Source organism: Dermacentor albipictus, chromosome 1 (assembly GCF_038994185.2).
Source record: "Dermacentor albipictus isolate Rhodes 1998 colony chromosome 1, USDA_Dalb.pri_finalv2, whole genome shotgun sequence".
NCBI classification, from domain to species: Eukaryota; Metazoa; Arthropoda; class Arachnida; order Ixodida; family Ixodidae; genus Dermacentor; species Dermacentor albipictus.
The window spans coordinates 161,866,891-161,886,222 of NC_091821.1; the positions used below are offsets into that span (position 1 = coordinate 161,866,891).

The window sequence follows — 19,332 nt, forward strand, 5'->3', positions numbered from 1 at the left end:
AGTGGCTACACCATTCTACTGATAACCGGGTTTATTTCCTTCTAACCGTCATTTTCGTCTGGCTTACTGCTACAATTTTCGTTATTCGCCATACTGGCTCAGTGGCTATGACGTTCTGCTGATAGGCGGGTTTATTTCCTTCTAGCCATCAGCTTCGTCTGGTTCACTGTTACATCGATCTTTATCCGATAAGCGGGTTTATTTCCTTGGAACCACCAGCTTCATCTGGTTTACTGCTAGGCCATTTTTTATCCGCGGTAATGGCTCAGTGGCTGCACCGTTCTGCTGATAACCGGGTTCATTTCCTTGTAACCATCAGTTTCGTCTGGTTTACTGCTACAACTTTCGTTATCCGCCATATTGGCCCAGTGGCTACTTCGTTCTGCTGATAAGCGAGTTTATTTCCTTCCAACCACCAGCTTCATCTGGTTTACTGCTACGCCATTCTTTATCCGCGGTAATGGCTCAGTGGATACACCGTTCTGCTGATAAGCGTGTTTATTTCCTCCTAACCATCAGCTTCATCTGGTTTGCTGCTACAACGTTCTTTATCCGCCGTAATGGATCAATGGCTATGCCGCTCTGCTGATAAGCGGGTTTATTTCCTTTTAGCTGTGAGCTTCGTCTGGTTTACTGCTAAGCCGTTCTTTATCAGCTGTAGTGGCTCAGTGGCTACGCCGTTCTGCTGATAAACGGGCTCCGACAGCCATACTGAAGGCGGTCTCTCGTAGTCCTCTTTCAAGACGTTCAATGCCATCTATGAATGAATGTACACAACTAATTCTTCCGACTGAAAAAAAGAATTTTCATATGCAAGCCGTGCATATACTTCATAGAACGGGCACGCGCTCTTTATGTGCCGCTCCGGCTTGTGCAGAAGTACTTGGCTTTCGCATGTACGGGAGGTCGCTGACATTCCGTAAGAAACGGACAATTAGGTGCAATGACGCAGTGGACCGCTATCCCACGACAGGGCTGATCGAAACATTTTGTGCGATTGACGCGACTTGGCGGGTCACGTCCGTTACATTGCAGTGGTGTATAATTTATGCAGAAAAATTTGGAGGACGCTAAAGCTTCGCCTTTAAGATTGGAACGCGATAGCATTCAAAGATCTCTGAGTGCTTCTCTCGCTTCCCGACAACTGCAGCTTATGTAGCCGTAATGTTTACCGGGAAACGCTGGCAGCGAACGCTATGTATGAAAGTTTTGTGTTTCTTTTTTTTTGATGGTGTGCAAGGAACCGAAGGGGCCGCGCCGCTCCTACTAAGACATACCTCAAACGGTAGCAGGAAACGGGATCGCATTAAAAGGGGGTTGTGTTTGAGTTTCCGCGTAACAGAATTATGTTTTCTCCTATATTCGAGTTACTATCAGACGCTACCATGACTGCAGGTTGTGTAAGTCGTACTTTACGATTTTTCTGACGCATTTTAATTTCAAAAATTCAACCAGTTAAGCAACTTCTTTGCGCTACACGGAGGGCTTGCGTGGTTGGGTATGCGTGGTGCGGAATTATTATTTTCGAAACGATGGTCGACACTGGACGCGGTACGCCGGACACCACCGCCAGATTGTCTCCAAGCGGAGGCCTTTATCTCTATTGCGTTAATACAAGGTATTTAGCCTAAAGTTCCTGTTGCATGTTCATTTGGCAAACATGCTGCAATGAATGTATGAGACACTTTTCCCGGTGAGAAAATTTTCTTAATCGCGCCTCTCCGATCATGATGATGACAATGATTTATTGGCATCTCCTTTGAAACGGGGAGATGACAAATAGTCACCTAGCTTGCTTAAGTTAATCAAGAATGTTATACATTCTTTTTATTCAGCATACGCAATTTTTGGGCTAGTTAGTGTTTGCTTAGCGACATATTCTGGCGCGAAGGCGCAATTACAAAGTTGCTGCAACGTGTGTCTGGGCCTCTTCCTTGAAATTGTGCCTTGGCGCTACAATATCTCGCTATGCTTTTCATTCTGGTATTTTTGTATACATCTTCTTAATCTTTTTTTTCGTTTCCTCAAAACTTCTCTATCTACCCTGTACCGCTACCTATGCCCGTAATGGATCTGGTCGTATTAATCGTACCATGGATGGATGAATGCTATGAGCGTCCCCTTAAACAGGGCGGTGGGTTGCGCCACAAATCTCCTTTTCTTATTTTGCCTAATGTCTCAAATATATTTTTTATCAGACAAAAAATTCCTAGCATCAAACTTTCTGGAAAACGCTTGGGAACTTTGTTTTTGTACGCCTCCGTATTTTGTGGTCTCCCCACTTTTCTGCCCCCAAACCTTCACTCTCCTTTTAATAAGCTCTACTGCAGATATGTTTACTTTGCCTCGGTTATCCCTGCACCCACGTGCTCCAAGGAGGCCAGCGGACCTTAAACCGACAGCTAAAATCTACAGCCTAAACTGTGATGATGAAAAAGATGATGATGATTTCTTGGCATCCCCTTTCGATGGCCATTTACTGGCACAATGGATGAATGAATGCTCTGAGCGTCCCCTTTGGAGATCGTGGTGGTTGCGCCACCAAGCTCTTGTAATTATATTGCCTAGTGTCCTACCTTTGTTAAAGAAAAAGAAAATGCGAAAAAAAAACTCCACGAAGAATTCCCATGACCAAACTTTTTGAACCCCTATTGGAAATTTTGTTTTTGCACGCTTTCGTTGATTGCCGTCTCCCTAGTTTTCTTCCACCAATCTTCCAATCTCGCCTCTTACTAATCTCTACTGCGGACATGTTCACTTTCCCCCTACTCTCGCTGAACCTAAGGGCTTCAAGGACGCTAGAGGTGCCTAAATCCACCCCAGTTACTTCAGCGCCTCTCGTGGCACCTTCTGTCCCTATACGAAATTTCTTTCGAAAAAGTTTCCTCACCAGAAGAAAAGTATTGAAAGACCCTGGTACTACGTCGTCCAGGATTTGGCTTTCATTTCAGTATCAGGGACTGTAGACATTATAAAGTTCGTGTACGGTATAGTAGTTAGCAAGAACAATCGTCAACCAATCGCGACGGTGAACACATCATTAGAAAAGGAGGCCAGTCAATGAGAAATAATTTTTACATGTTAAAAGTTCCATGAAGTGTATTTTCTTGGAGGTGAAGCCTTCGGTCAACTGCCAGAAAAACGCAATTGAAGCTACATGTCTTTAATGATTGTTCTCTTTTTCATTCTTTCTGTCCCTCTTAATTCTGGTTCCCACCAAAGCCGTGTCCCGCCGGATTACGTTAGAAAAAATCTAGATTGTCTAATGTTCACTTAAGAGTTAAAGAAATTTCACAATGTAAGTCTACGAGGCGATGTACGCACTTAATCGCAAGACCATCTGTGTCAACGTGCATTGAGGTCAAGGCCATTATGCGCAGCAACATTGCTTCTGACCAGCACGCACACAACTCCCTCGATCCAGGTCCTCCCTCCACACCTCTCAAGCCTGTCCCTCACCAGACTTTACGACCACCGAAATTCCCTCTGGCCGGACACACGTACTCTTATCCCGGCGCGTGCCTGCTTCCTCTCTCGTCACTTTACTATGGCGGAGGAAGGTGGGCTAAACAGGCTGCGGGCTGGGGTGGCACTGTAGTAGGGACCTACATTCGGAACTGATCAGGAGCGTACAAAAAAGAAAAGGGGCGGAGGAGGAGGTGGACACCAAGCACGTGCCCCCTCCATCTCCCCGAAATGTCTGTGCACCACTGATACCTGGCATAAAACAACGTGGGACCACGCCGGCCTAACCCCTCTCCTCCACCCTTATCCTCCCGGCCCAGGGTTTTGGCACGTAAGACCCCAGAAATGTTTAGCCACTGACAGCGGTGGCCATCAAAACAATCAGGGGGCTGAGCCCATATCAGCTATCACTGTAGAAAGAAAAAAAAAGAAAGAAAACGAGGTTAAGAAAGGATGGCAGGAAAAGACTTCTTACAAAATACGGCCCCGAATATCCGACTGACGTCAGCTTTTATTGTCGTCAGGCCAAATAATCGACCGGCACTGGCACCCGCTTTGACACTACGGAAAATATTGTGAGGTGCCAAATATACCGCAAGCGGGGCAGGTCATGTTGGTGCACTGCAGTCGTTAGGAGTTAAGGTTATCCAGTAAACAATCATATGTGGACCACATCCGACGTTATCGCCGGGCGCCTGTAAAGATCAGCGCAGCCTTTACAATCAAATATATATAAATAGGTGCGCCCTATGGGAAATGACGCAACATGCTCGAGACGTAAAGCGGTGTTTCACAATGGTGGCTGGCGCTAATTAGAAAAAAGCACAATGGAGCATGACGAAAAATGGCCGGAGCTCAGTGACTCCTTTATTGCTTTACTGTGAACTGTGACTGTGAACCATAGTTATGAGCTCTCTACTCGTTGAGACGTTTTGAGGCTCCTCCTACGTGGCCCTGACAGGCTGACAATACTACCGTATCGCTGCCTTAGTTGCTAGTCAACGAAGTGTCATCTGGGTATCACCATCGTTGTCGTCCTGCCGTCGTTGTCTCGTAACCATCGTCAGTGCGCTTACACCGTCATCTGGTTCAGTCTCTGCTTGGTGAAATTCTTTCTTTTACGCGCCATGCGAACAAAAGGCTGACGAACGATGGATGAACGAATGAACAAGATAGGCCCGTTTTCTCGTTCGCAGTAATGAACATTGTCGTAAAGAGGTAGCAGACACGCGTGCTTAGCATCAAAAACCCCTTGAAAATGCCCGGTGGATGTGTTTTACAGAGCAGATCGGCACCCTTTTTATTGATAGCACACATGTGCAGTTTCACAGGTCACCCACCCTCGAGGATGGTTCCGCTCCTTCAATTGATCCCGAAGAGCAAAAGTTCAACGTGAACAACGCAAGACTAGAGTAGAAAAGCTTTGCCTGCTCACAATTTTCCACCCCCTTTCTAGCTTCGAATGAACCATTCGACTCGGCGTCGGGCGATGCGACTACCAGAAATTTTTTGTTTGGGTCTGTAAGCTTCAACTCCCTTGAACAAAGGCGTCATTCATGAGCGCAGCAGGATTTCTCACTTCGTGCAAAGAAAGTACACAAGAAACGCTGCATTTTGATGCCGTTTACATTATATAGGATCTTACCGATCCCGTCCTTTCAAGAAGGTCCTCCAATCTCTCCTCGCCACTCGTGCAACGACCTTTTCGCAGGCGACCTCTCGAAGGTGCCACCGTCATTGAGCTACGCGGGTTGATCCAAACCGCTCGCTGCATCCCAAACAGCTTCGAGCGGTGACAGAGACCACGTCCGATGGCCTCCGAGACCTCGGTGTCTTGCAGCCGTAAAAGCTTGCCCATAACGGCGCTCGAGGCTAGTGGCGTTGCCAGTCTTAAAATAGGCACTCCTCAAGTTAAAGCGATAAAAGAAGAACCGTATATTCTACTCACAATCCGGAGAAGTGGAACGCCCCTCCTTTTTGCTTACTCTTGGCTGCATAGTCTCCGATGGTGATTTTCAGTTTTATTCTTGTTTTTTTTTCATCATGGAAATCTCTGTATGCCGCCGGTTCTGGCCAGTGTTTACACCCTGCCAAACAACCGTAAATTTTGACGAATGTCCTCTCTGCCCCAAGCTGGCTGCGGATCCAGTGTTCAAAATGGTGGCACAGAAATGCAACAATAAAACCGAGCTGATGAATACGAGAAGGATCGGTTATTTTCGATGTCTCAGCAGATGTGAGTCCTGGCAGCTAACTTCGAAGCGCATGAGCATTTTCTCCAACATATGCATGGCAGGCGCTGCTCTACGCGAGACGGGCAGAGCCAATCTATATTGGCCTGTTGTTTCAGATGGACCTGGAAATGGGTCGCACTGGACTGTGAGAGGGGGTCAAGTTGCTAACAGGCTGGAAAGCGGTTAGCTTTAGTTTTTGTTTTGTTTACATTTCCGCATGCTTGTATATTGAGCATATTTTCGTATCTGCAGTGTGCGTGCGCGTGTCATATGGCGAAAGGAATAGCCTAAATATCTTAACTCTGCCTTGTACGAGCCGGCCCTAATGTAGCCTACGTTCCCATTGACCTAAATTTAGCGTACAACAAGAAAGCAAAGTGGTAGCGACCGCCTAATATCCAGCATGAGTTGTCTATTCGAAAAGCGACTTCGGAGTTCCAAGGCTAAATTCTGTTGTCACGTCGATGGAGTCTCAAGCAAGGTGAATGATTGATCGAAACTACTATTGGTATTGAAGCCTGAAAGCTACAAATGGTTAAAGGAGACGCTGAAATGAAGGCCTTCGAATTAATTTTGGCACTTACAGTTTTTTATACACCTACAGGATCCTGAACTTCATGTACGCGGCTGCATTACTCCGTTTCATTTCGACCCTGTAGGAATGAGGTCGTCGCTACCAGCAGTCCCGTTCGCGACTTTGTACTCAAAAGCAGAATTTTACAGCTTCTGAGGCCCCATGACGGATATCTACAATTTGGTGCCACCAGTAGTAGAGCCTTCATATGAATCATGGTCGTGAGCACACTTTTGTATTTTTCTTGTCTAGCTGTCTGATACACTCTAAAAATGTTTACACCCTTTGTGGCTTATCTTGTCCCCAAAAATAATCGTCATCTGCCTTGCTTGCGTTTCCTCTCTTGAAAACTCGGCGCTCGCTCCTTTCCTGTCGAGAAGGCTATGTCATGCTGATAACGCGCAAGTCGTTCGTGACTAGGAAGTATCGGGCTCGCAGCGTTAAAGAAGGGAAATGCGGGCAAGAGAGATGACGATTATTGTTTGGGAACAAAATACAACCCCACCGGTGTAAACTTTTTTTTAGTGTATGACAGGACACTGGTATGGAGCGAACGATAAAGTGACCAAGTTCATTAATTGAACATCTGTGCTGCTTATGCTTTCTGGTATTATGCGAGATATCAGAATTATCCATGTAATTACTTTCTAATAATGTAAATGTGTAAACGACATATTTAACGGCCGTTTTTCCCAACTCACATGCATTTCAGAAGAAACTCTTTAACAGATACTATAGCCGAATGTTTTTTAATATCTCGGAGTACGCTCTATCACCAAAATGTCCAGCCGTGGGAGCGTTGTGGCTTTGGTGTTGCGCTGCTATGCAAGGCACCTGATCAGATTCTGGCCGCGGTGGCCGCATTTCGATCGGGTCGAAATGCAAAAACGCCCCTTTCTTGTACACTCGATGCACGTTAAAGAACCTCAGGTGGTCGAAATTATTCCGGAGCCCGCCACTGCGGCGTGCTTCATTATCATATAATGGTACTCGCACGTAAAATCCCAGAATTAAATTTTTCACTGCCCAAATGCAAAGACCACCGTTCTCCTCGCGGTGGCGTACCATGGCATGTACGCGGGGCTACCGCCGCCAGTTTCTGCTTGCAGCATTATTAGAGTCCAACTTCACGACACTTCCAGCGCCGGCGAGCCCACAGTCAACGTACTGAAAGTGGTACACTCCAGCATTCAGGACCGTGGCTTTTATACTTTTACGGGAGAGCGTATCCCGATCAAAGTTTCAAGGCACATCATCTCGAATTTTTTGCTGCGAGAAAGCTTAATAAATATAGAGACAAACTGCTTCCAGATGACGCTCACCTCCGTCGAATCGCGGCCCGAGCAAGAGGCCGCGTTTCTACCAGAAAGCCCGTCTTCGTGAATAGCCTTCGCCGCGAGCTTTTCCCGGTAAACATCAGGGATACATACGCTGCAGTTGCCGGGAAGCGTGAGAAGCATTCAGGGATCTTTGAATGCTATCACGTTCCACTCTTAAAGGCGAAGCTTAAGTGTCCTCCAAATTTTCCTTTGCACTAAAGTAATGAAAAAGATGAAGGCTTTTTGTATTAACGTGCTCACGGATAGTTGTGATCTGCCCGCTTGCTTAGAGCTAGCAATTGCCATAACAACGGGGAACAGCTAATGAACATAAGTATACTTAAGTAAACTTAAGTACACTACTTGAGTTTTCGCGCAACCTAAACATTCGCTGTTGTCTCTGTGTAACGATTATACCGGCACTGTGCCGCCTGCGCTAACACAACTTTCTCGCCACATGGCCATGACCACTCGGGGGGGCCTACTCCGCATCGAGTAAGAGAGAGAAATACTTTATTGTGCAAAATATAGCAAGTGAACTGTGGGGTGTTCCGCCCCTGTTAAAACATCACACGTTGTAAGATCCGCTGGAAGATGCAAGATTCTCAGATTGCCGCTCCTTAAATATTGCACCGATGTGTGTATGCTAACACTGACAATTAGCCCCTTGCTGCTCTCGCGTATTCGTGGCATAGCACTATAGCCTCGCGCTGCTGTGCTTGAGGAACCCATGGGACGTGGATTGCAATCCTCCCAGCACATGCTGAGGTAGGCTAAGAATGCCATTCGCATAAAAAGAAAGCAATTTACAGCTTTCTGTTGCTACCAAATCCCTGTCATTACCCGACCACGTTCACTAATCATATCCGCTATCTCGATTGGCTATCGCCAGTTGAAATGCTCTTGGGTACGGACTGTTTTGTCAATACTGGCGCAGGCTACGCGGGCGCTGAAGACGCCTCACTCCCTCCTCCTCTCCGCTTTCTTCTCCCGCTCTAAATCTCGCAATGGGGCTAGATATCGTAGTGCTTCTTTTCCGAATCTACTCTTTTCGTCTTTCTTCGCCGGTGCCACGATTTCGTTAGGATCGTCCACCTAACCGGATGTATGAAAAGGAAGGAATACAAGCGAAAACAAAAACTGCTACGAAATACTACCTGCAGCTGTAGTACTGTCAGGCCTATTTGGTGTATTGGAAGTTGATTACAATTACCCAGCAACTTTCAAGTTGATAGCTTCTCTATAAAACTCAGATAGCGTTTAGAACGCGGCTCCTGACCAGCTGGAACCGGATAGCGCTTTCACAGTGTTGAGTAGCGTCTGGGAAGAGCGGCTCTGCCGCTTCCTTTTCGGTATTGGGTTCTTACGCGCCGATGCCGAGCCATTGTCCGCCGGGGAGCAGAAGCGCCGGGCGTGCGAGGCGAGGTCGGCGAGCGTCCTTCCGGCCAGCAGTGGCGCCACCTGGGTGGTGGCCAGAAGGCCGCCGAAGTGACCGTCCCTGTGCTGCGCGCGCCGGAGGAAGTTGAGCGCATCCTGTCGGCGCCAGGACAGATGTCTGGTTTCTGGGTCGACGGCAACCAGTGCCTGCGAGGACGTAACCGTAGCTAGAAATCGATGTCGCTGCTGTGGCTAGCCGCCTATGCGTTCGTCAATTCAATTGCAATCGCGGACATGCTACAATGGCGCTTCCCTATAGGAAACCATAGAAAGCAGTTGCTGTGCCTTTGGAATGGTACTCAGTGTTTACTTTTCGTGCTCGTAAACAGAGCTGGTTAAACAGAAGAACAATCGTCAAACCAATGAATGTAAGTGAAAGGTGTTAAAGTAACGATAGCTTTTCATTATGTTCGTATATTCATATCCATCGCGTGATGTTACGTTTCCTGGCGAAAAAAGTATGCGGCGTGATATGCCCGCAAGATCAAGCTGCTGCCACATGCCCCATAGTTTTCATCGCTCTGTCCAGCTGTATTCTGCGAAGCCTTAGGTTACGCTTTTCGACATCTTCATTCTTTAAAGCTGTTCTATATGCTGCTTATTATCTTGTCAATGCCTTATCCGTCAACAAATGCATCGTGTCCATAGGCACACTGTGTTCTGATGTACTTACATTTACAAGTTTTCTAACTGGCTGGATTTGCGTATCATTTACTTTAAGTAGAGCTGAGCCACTATGCTTTTATTCCGGTAAAATTTTGGGGCCAAATTCACAAAGGTTTTCCTTCCTAAGACCTTCGTGTCTCTGGTTCGCAGCTTTTGCTAATAAATGACCAACATCTCAACTGGGTGGCACCACTTCTTAGAAACAGTTCTATCATGAAATCGTTCTGTGAATACGGGCAGTGTCCCGTTTGCAAGCGCAGGCTGTTCATTGTAAAAAAAAGAAGAAAAATGCTGGACTTCTATGAAACTGCTCTTTCGCTCTCTATCCTGGCCTTGCTTTTACTCATAAAGGAGATAAAAGTGATTAATTTATTGATTTCGTGACTGACTGACTGACTGACTGATTGACTGACTGACTGACTGACTGACTGACTGACTGACTGACCGACTGACTGACTGACTGAACAGGCACTATCATAACTTCTTTAATATCCAAGGGTCAGATTATATTCATCCCGCAACATTTTTGTGAAATACAAAATTCAGAAGAGAGATGTTATTCTGAATAGTGGAACCCTAATATGACTACAAATAAAACAATTCTGCAGATCAAACTATCCGCGCGCGCTGCGGGTGTTTATCCATCATTATATATGGACACTCCAGGCGCATTTCTGCCGTCGGCGTCGCCGTGAGGTTCTGTATAAAATCGAAGGGCCATAATATCGTCACCGTGCGCCGTATGCTGAATGTGCGAGTGAAAGCGTAAGAGGGTGAGCGGGCGATCGCCGCTCGATCTTTGCGCAGGCAAGGGAGGAAAGTGGTGAGGAAGCGCGCCGTCTTCCGTCGCGCACAAGGGTCCGGGGAAAGGGTAGAGATGGAGGGAGGGGGCTTTATTCCGAGCGGCTGTATATTGAAAGCCATCTGCGAGGGCGACGGAGTCCGCCGTGCGCTGGGTTTTTGCGGCTTAGTTAGTAGAGAGTTTTAGCCCAGCGGGTTTACGGCCAGCGGAGCGGAGCGGGCGAGCGGAGACGCGACTGCGCATGCGCACCACGCTGAGGCGGCCAGCGGTTTTACGGAGCGGCGTTTACGCCCGTTGGAAAGCACTCCCCAGCGGAGCGTATACGCAGCGCGCGAGCGTGCGTAAGGGCGCGCGGGCGTGTATGGGAAATGCAAGACGGCAGCCGCGAACATGAACGCCGGCAGTTCTGCATCGAAGACGGCGACTGCCGCGCTGACCCGTACATTAATACTCAGTAGATTATTAACAAATAATGCACTGAGAACATGTAATATATCTTTATTCAACATTTATTGCGTAATAAAAGCAAGCGTAATTCAATTTCATTTCTCAGTAACTCCTATTCGAACCACTAGGTGGGGCAGCAGAGCGCCCCGCTCTTTACCCCGCTCGAGCGGGTGATCCGCTGGGCTAAAATTCTTTTTTCGCGAGCCGCTCCGCTGGCGCAACGGTGGAGACCGCTCCGCTCCCCTGGCCGTAAACCCGCTGGGCTAAAACTCTCTAGTGTTGATGCGAAAGGTAGCGCGAAAGTCAATTCGCTCGGTTGTGCTGCCACGCTTCCTCACTCCAGCGTTTTCACAGCCAGTTTCCGCGGTCAGAGAGCGAGATGTGTTGAATGAATTCTAAGGTTTTACGTGCAAAAAAAAAACACGATTTGATAATGCGGCACGCCATAGTGGGGGACTCCGGGTTAATTTTGACCTCCAGCACATCTCTAACGTGCCCCAGTTCGCAGGAAACGGGTGTTTTTACACTTTGCCCCCATCGAAATGCGGCCGCCGCGGCTGTGGTTTGATCCCGCTACCTCGTACTTAGCAGTGCGACACCGTAGCCGCTAAGCCACCGCAGCGGGTGAAGTGTGTTCATGTTTGCTTGAGCGCATGTGACACCATGCTTGTTAATTTAGTTAGTATGTCTATGCTTAAAAGCTTACATGGCCGATAAAACTACTATTCTTCGTATGGGTGTCCAATAATTCGCTGTAGCAATCTATGCTTCGCTTTTCGCGCGAAACTGCCACTTCTTCAGAGTGCTTCAGTATAGAAAGGCATGATGATTGATATGTATGACATTGGTGATATCGGTACTTTATTAACGATTGGACGATGGCACCGTGGATTGAGATGTCGCAGTTAACCCGTAATGCCTAACACAGTTCCACTGATAAAAAAATTGAATAAATTGTTCACATTCAGTTCTGGCCATAGTGAGTACATTTGTAGAAAAAAAAACAATGGAATGTTACTTCAGCTAAAATTTAATTACACGAGTAATTATTTAATTAGTAATTGGTTTCCTGAACTATGCACAATCGAAAACTGGCTCCGACGTATCATAAACGCTGCTGTATACTAGAAGTTGTTTCTAACGTCTAAATAAAAATTTCACGGGATCAAACAGCCAACAGCAAAAATGGTACGTTGTGCATTGCAGGGTTACGAAAGAAGGAGAGCAAAGGCGCGCTCTTCAGCTTATAGGTTTGATGAGTAAGCAAGAGTTAAACACTTGTGTATTTCCCACTTGTTTTCGATTTTATTGGTTAAAGCTGCCTCGGCGGCGTGACCAGGGCTCAGTGGCAGCCATCCCTGGACAAACAGGCACATTCCTGCAGAGCGTCGTAAGTTACACTCGGTTATTTTAATCAACATGTGAGCCTGTATTGTAGCTCGAGACGCTACCTTCATCTTGTCCAACAGGAAGCATGCTTTCTCGTCTGAAGGATATACGATGATGTGAAACCTTTGCACGACAAAATCACAGCAGTGTAGTTCAGTAGCGGATGAATTGCTGCGTGAAACAACAATTCAGTAGCGCATAAAGTCGTGCACACTCGTGTCGTTCTCGGAATAAAGTAGGCTATAGGTGGCGTCCATAATACCTATGAAGCCTATGGGTCACTATTCAGAAAAACGTTCGCACGCTAAAGCTGTTTGTTAGAGCAAGTACCAGCATATTGTGACATTGTACATATTAATAGCGAAGGCGGACGCTAATGCTTACATGGCTGCCGAGTGCGTCATGGACAAGCAATGCGAGGGAGGAAGGGGAACAGAAGCGGCGCTCGCTGTGTTCAGGGGGTCACGCCGGGAAGGGGAACAAAAATACGAAGAATAAACGCTCCCCACTTGAGGCGGGCAGTCTGAAACGTGAACGCAAAGAGTCCGGTTTCTTCATTTCCGGCCTCCTGCTGACTTTCCCGTAGAGGCACGTAAGTGCGCGTTTCCCTCGAGCACATCTCACGGTGACTCGTGACAGATTTTGGCGACGAGGACAAAACATTCGGCATAAGTAACATTTACGCTATTATGCCGACCTATACAGAGCGTTGGAACCGTTTCACGGCGAAGGAGCAGCTTGGACTGAGTACTTAACGCAAGTGAAGCTCTTCTTCAATACTAACAGCGTTCCTGAAGGAAAGGTCCGTCTTTCTGCCCAGCCGCGGAGTCAACACATACCCCCTCCATCAGAGCCTGCTGACACCCAAGACTCCTGACCAGGTGTACATCGACGACATCTCCAGCGTGCTGTCCACCCACTTCGTTCCCAGGTCACCAGTGGTCGTCTCTCGCTTCAACTTCAACAGCTACTCTCACCAAGTAAGAAAAGCCGTCAGTGACTACCTACGTGGCTGCCTTGAAAAAGCTTTTTTTCAGACTGTGAGTACGGAACTTTTTTACCTAATTAGCATGGTTCGCAACAGACTCGTGTGCGGCATTAACGACGCGGCGATGCAGCGCCGCCTCTTCGAAGTGACCGCACTGGCATGCAATTCAGCGGCCAAGCGTATACCGGCAACGGAGACTGCCAAAAATGATTCCTGCATGCTAATGCAGCCACAGAGCACGGTGGGCGCAGAAGACATTCACGTCGCAAAGAAAGTTGAAAATAAACAGACGATAAGTTGTTATCGCTGTGTAGAGCCGCACTGAAGTTCAGAAGTAGTGTATTACAGTGGCCATTGTGATTGTGTGTGAGCGCACTTGTTCGCATCCGGTGGGACTGCTGTGCATGTCATGGACAAACAACGCGCGGAAAGAAGGAGAACAGAAGCGGTGCTCGCTGCGTTCAAGGGGCCCACGCATCGCGGTCGTTGTGTCGTCGTCATTGCAGCTTAGTCATCATGACGCAGCTGTCGCGGCGCCATTGCCGTCGTACACTCGTCGCCATCTCATTGTTCTCATACCGCTGTCATGCCATCGTCCTCAGTGCGTCGTCGTCATGTAGCCATCATCCTGCATCTGTTGTCATATCGTTGTCACGCCATCGCGATCACTCAAGAATCGACACCTTACTGTCGTCATGATATCTTTGTCATAACGCCTTTTGTAGTTCAATCGGCGTCATTATACTTCTTCGGTGTTCCGTCGTCGTCGGTGCGTCCGCGTCTACAGTCGTCGCCATGCTGCCATGCTCGCGGGCACTATTGGCAAGCGAGTGCCATAGCAAAGTGGGACGATATCGGAGTCTGTCGCACACAACCGAAGCAAGGAAAATCTCAGAGTTACCACTAAACATGGTAAATAAACAACGTCTTCAAAAATGCGCTGTGTCGCTATACGGGCTCGGATACTAATAGCCTCACCGTCGACAGTCACCATGAGATGAGTTCTGCTGTATTTTTTTTAAATAAGCGATCTATATTACTTCAGCACGTGCAAACGATTGGCGTTTGCCTGCAAGACACCGTAACACTGACCCCGCCATTCAACAGCGCACAAGATGCTATTAATTTTTTTGTGATTGATTGGCCTGTGTTGTCTCGTTGAACGTCACATTTTCCTTGTATGCATATTTGTTCAAGGAATTACCTAGTTTTTTGTCTTATTTCCTCTTTCTCATTCCTTTGTATCAGATAGACAAATGGATTTTTTTAGGTTAACCTCCCCACCCTCCCATCTTCTTATTGTTTCTCTTCAAACACAGGATGAAGTTGATTCGGAATAGAGCCGCCATTTTATTTCACGAAATTATGAACGTGATAATAACTTCGCCTAAACAGACGATAAAGGCAAATATTAAGTCAACATAACGTGATAGATTACTCCACGAGAATCTCTAAAGCTTCAATATTATCGCGAACACAGCCTTAGTAATCGAGAAATTGAGGTAAATGCAGCACACTATTAGATAATCCCCGGGCACATTCAAATACTTGTCCGATGACGAAAGCACTCCCCGTTTAAATAATATCACTAGTACTCAACCACTCGTTGTAAAAACATCATTATATTGAATTATAAGATGAAAAAATGCTACTTTTTCAATTCTGGTTCATCTTTAGAAAAAAAAAAACCCTTTACAACATGTGGGCGGTCGAAAGGTTTCGTTTTCGCTCGACTCTGCGCCACCCGCGCTTTCGCATCTCAGTAGTTTCGCTATCGCGTAGTGCTGCGCTGGCTTTTCTGGCTCGCGAAACTCGCACAAACTGCAAGTAGCAGAGATTTCCATGTCCATGTGATGTCGCGGGATGCCAGAGCAGTCCACACCACTTGACCAAAAGCAAGTGGAGCGGTGAATCCACCGCTCTGTCCTGGCTTGGTTTTTCGACGGCCCGAGTATGCATATTGCGCAAAAAATAGCACCGCCATCTGTCGGGCATCGTTTTACTCACCGACAGCCGAAAAAGGTGGTGATGCCGTATGCAACGTCATGACTCCCCGGTTGGGTCGCGGCAGATTTGAATTGCGATAAAGGTATTCGGACCCTGCAGATGCAATTTTCTCCTAACCTAAGTAAACAAGCGCTGCGGGCTTGCTGGAATGGTATTTTAATGGTCTGCATCAACCTAGTACTTGGCTTCAGCGTCCATTTAACATGAAGTACACATACTTCTTAAAGCTAATTTTCATTTTGATGTTTTGGAAATAACGAGACCTACACATGAGCGTCATAAAAAACTGCACTCGCTTACACATTGGATAAAGGGCGGGGGTTGGTGTGAAAGCGAAAATTCTCTACACATCCGACTGTAGCATCAGAGAGAGAGCGAGAAAGCAAAGAGAGGAAATGCAGGGAGGTCAAACAGACGGGCGTCCGAAGCTGCAAAGGAAACTGATACGGGTATCTCAGAAAGAAAGTTTCGTAGTTCAAGAAAGATTCGTCCTGGTCCAGGGAGAGAATCCGGGGCCAACGTCTTCCCGGGCCAGTCGTTCTATGATGTGCGCTAATTATGACCCTAGCAGATCACAGCGTCTGGGCAATTCATCGACAACCCGAAGACGAGGGAAATTGTATATGGCAGTTGCAATATCCTGTGGCATATTGCCATAGTTGCCATATTCGTTTAAACTTTACGACAACACTTCACGAACTTTATACTACAAGGACATGTATGCCATTCTATATGCAAGATTTAGCTGTAATTCTAACACATGTGATATCCGCTTCTCTATTTGTATATTCACTTATTATTCACTGACCTATATTTACATTTTTGTTCCTTTTCTCCTAAGCCAAGCAATGCTTCTTATCCAACTATCTCACCATCGAAAGCGTCAAAATTCGGGTTTCGCTTGCGTACATTTTGTTTTGTGGAATTGTATTTGCCTCCAGGTGTTATTATCAGATTTTTATGTTGTTTAGGTGCTGCTGCACGAGTCATCGAAACAGCTTATTTTTCTGTTTTTGCCTTGCATTGTGATTCATGTACTATAGGGGATTTTCAGACCGCAAGGCCGGTATAAACATTTTCATTGCTGCTAAGAAGACACTAGACACTAGACACTACAGCGACGTTCGCTTCCAAACTACGTTAGCCAACAAGCCTTGTAACTTGAAACTCCGGCCAAGTCTCCCAGCGCGCTCTCGCACAAATTGAGTAACGCGAGAGGCGGCGGCAAGGCATTGTCGCGTGACGGGCCATAAAAGCTCCAAATCTGGCTCCGAAAAAAAGGCGTGTTCAGTAGAATGCCGGGAATTTTCTGTAGAACAAGAGTTGCCCAACATTACGTGTTTTTTTGCTTTGTTTTTATCTCGTCTACATAATTCTCCGCTAAGGGGCCATGGAGTACTGACGTGCCTCACATGGGCTCCTGCGTCTTGCACTCATTTCTACGGAAAAGGCCACTAACCCATCTCATTTTGCACCGTCAGAATCAGCAAGCTACAAGGAACCAGCGGGTACCACCTACTTTAAAGGTGAGTGCGCTTTTCGTCAAGATTTCGAGCTTCATTTTCATCCACCACCCCGCGCCTTGCTGAGTGTAACACTGCGCGAGACCACACCGGCCCGCCAGGGAGAGAGAGAAGTGGTTCTTGAAGGGATACGAAAAGGCTGACGCTGTTTTCTGCAGCCCTTGCGGGAGCACGGCTCAGCGTCAACGGGGGTGGGGGGGGGGGCATAGTGGGAGCAAAGGAGATAGGAGAGTAGAGGGTTAAAGGGGCGCCATGGCAGCGGCTGAGCAGTCCGGCAGGAAGGGCCCAGTGGGTCCGGTAGGATTGGTGATCTGGTGAAAGGCCAGGGGGCGGTGATCCAGCTGGAGCCAGATGATTGGGGCAGTTCGAGTAGCCTAGAGTGGTTTGGGTAGCCGTGAGGCTATCCGTCTTTGCAGAGAATCCTAGAGTCTCGCCGAGAGCCCCGACGAGTCGAGGTACTCGACGACACTCAGGAGGGCTGGTAGCTCGCTACGACCAGGGAAGAGGATGTCTTCCTGTCGTGTAGAAGGAAGCCCCAGTCGTCGGAACTCCTGCAGGAGACGGTCACGCTGCTGCAGGTAGGCAGGGCAGGCCAGCAGGAGGTGCTCCAGGGTCTCGGGCTCCCCACAGGAGGCACAGGCTGGAGAGGCGGCGAGGCCGTGCCGGTGGCGGCGAGCACCCGTCCAACAGCAGCCAATCCTCAGTCGCAGAAGGAGGGAGGTCTCCCTGCGTGCGAGGCCGCGCTGTGGAAGTGGTTGCGGAGGGCGGCCCAAGGACATCCGCTTGTCCGGATGGCAGGCCAGCAGATGGCGCTGAAGCCTGTGGCATGTGAAATCACTGGCTGTCACTGCCAGGCTGGGCGGGACCACGCAGTGGTGGGCACGCTTTGCCAGTGCATCTGCTTCCTCGTTGCCCGGTATCCCTACGTGGGCTGGAAGCCAGTGCAGGGATACTGAGCAGCCCGCCTCCTGGAGCGCCATCAGCCTTGACGAGAGCAGGGCAACCCCGAGGCTGGCCCTTTCTGGCCTCTGCAGGCTGAGGAGTGCCGCCTTGGAGTCGCAGTAGATGGTCACTGGGGTCACTGGCAGCGCCTCTGCGAGTAAGTCCACAGCCAGGTGAAGGCCTGCTACCTCTGCCGCTGTTGAAGTCGCATGGTTGGGGAGGCGACACTGCTTGCTCTTCCCCAAAGCGGGCACCACGCAGGCCGCAGTCGACGAGCCTGTGTCCGGCATTACCGAGCCGTCAACGTAGATCTGCAGGTTTCCACCGTGGTCCTCATGCAGGAGGGAAGCAGCCGTCTGTTGAAGGGCACAAGTTGGGGAGCGCCATTTGGAAACGCCGGGCAGCTCTGTGGTGATGGGTATGGGTGGTCTCTGGGGAGGAGGCAGTTGTGCGTTGTTCGCTGGAGGCCTCCCAATCACCTCTTCGTACAGCCCACAGAGTCTGCCCATCTGTGAATGGGGCCGCGAGCGCAGTCGGGAGAGCAGGGCACTGCCGTCTGGTCCATGGTGGAGGCGGTCAACATGGCGTAGCCCCTGCTGTAGGAGGAGGAGTGACAGGGGCCATGCTCCCGCCTCGGCCAAGGTTGCAGCGACTTGGGAGCTGCGGGGAGCGCCCAGGCAGAGCCTAATCGCGGCCCGATGCTGCAGCTCCAGCTTCTTGAGACGGGCTGGTGGTAGTGCCACGAGTGGGAGGGCATACCGCAGGCGTGAGGTGGCTGCTGCATCGTACTTGTGGCACGCCCGCTGCCACCGGCCGAGGGGAGCTCCTCGATCGGCCCACTCGTACCCTGAGAGTGCGTTCCTCTAGGAACGACGAGATGAACCGCCGCAGATTCCCGTTGATGCCAAGTAGGTCCAGGGCCTGCTCAACGACTGGGTGGGGCAGGCCGTCGAAGGCCCCCTTGATGTCGATAAGCACCAGGAGCACGGCGTCACCGCAGGCCTTGGCCTCTTCCAGCGTGGAGACCACATCCGCGATGGAGTCCGCGGTGCATCGGCGCCGCCGGAACCCCGTCTGCTCATCGGCCAGGAAGCCACGGGCACGGGCCACCCAGTCCAGTCGGACCAAAGCAATGGCCTCCATCACCTTACAGGAGGCGGAAGTGAGGGAGACCGGCCGGTAGGAGCTCACGTTTCCAACCGGCTTTCCGGCCTTCAGGATGGGGGCCACGATGGCTGTGCGCCATTGCTCCGGCACCTGCCCTGACCTCCAGATGTCGTTGTAGCAGTCGAGCAGGCGCTGCTGCTCGCTGGCGGCCAGGTTGCGGAGCATTTGGGTCGTCACTCCATCGGCTCCTGGTGCGCTGCGGCGCTTCCCCCTCTTCAGGGCCACTTGGAGCTCGTGCAGCGTCAGGGGGTCCTGGCAGATAGCAGCAATCTGGCTCGATGTCCACCCCGGGTGATGGTTGTGCCAGCAGCTAGGCAGGCTGAGGGAAGGCTGTCCTACCGGCAGGATGGCTGCAGTGCGTGGTACAGCCGG

General features: G+C 49.1%; 1 protein-coding gene across 3 annotated transcripts in view; it reads right to left on the minus strand.

Moving 5' to 3' along the window:
- Nucleotides 1-19,332, minus strand: part of LOC135911344 (uncharacterized protein CG3556) — a 110,381-nt gene that overhangs the window by 42,995 nt on the left and 48,054 nt on the right. For all 3 annotated transcript variants that reach the window (XM_065443583.1, XM_065443578.2, XM_065443591.2), the window contains exon 5: nucleotides 8,960-9,176. In XM_065443583.1, the coding sequence (XP_065299655.1) occupies nucleotides 8,960-9,176 (217 nt within the window). The remainder of the gene's footprint in view (nucleotides 1-8,959; nucleotides 9,177-19,332) is intronic.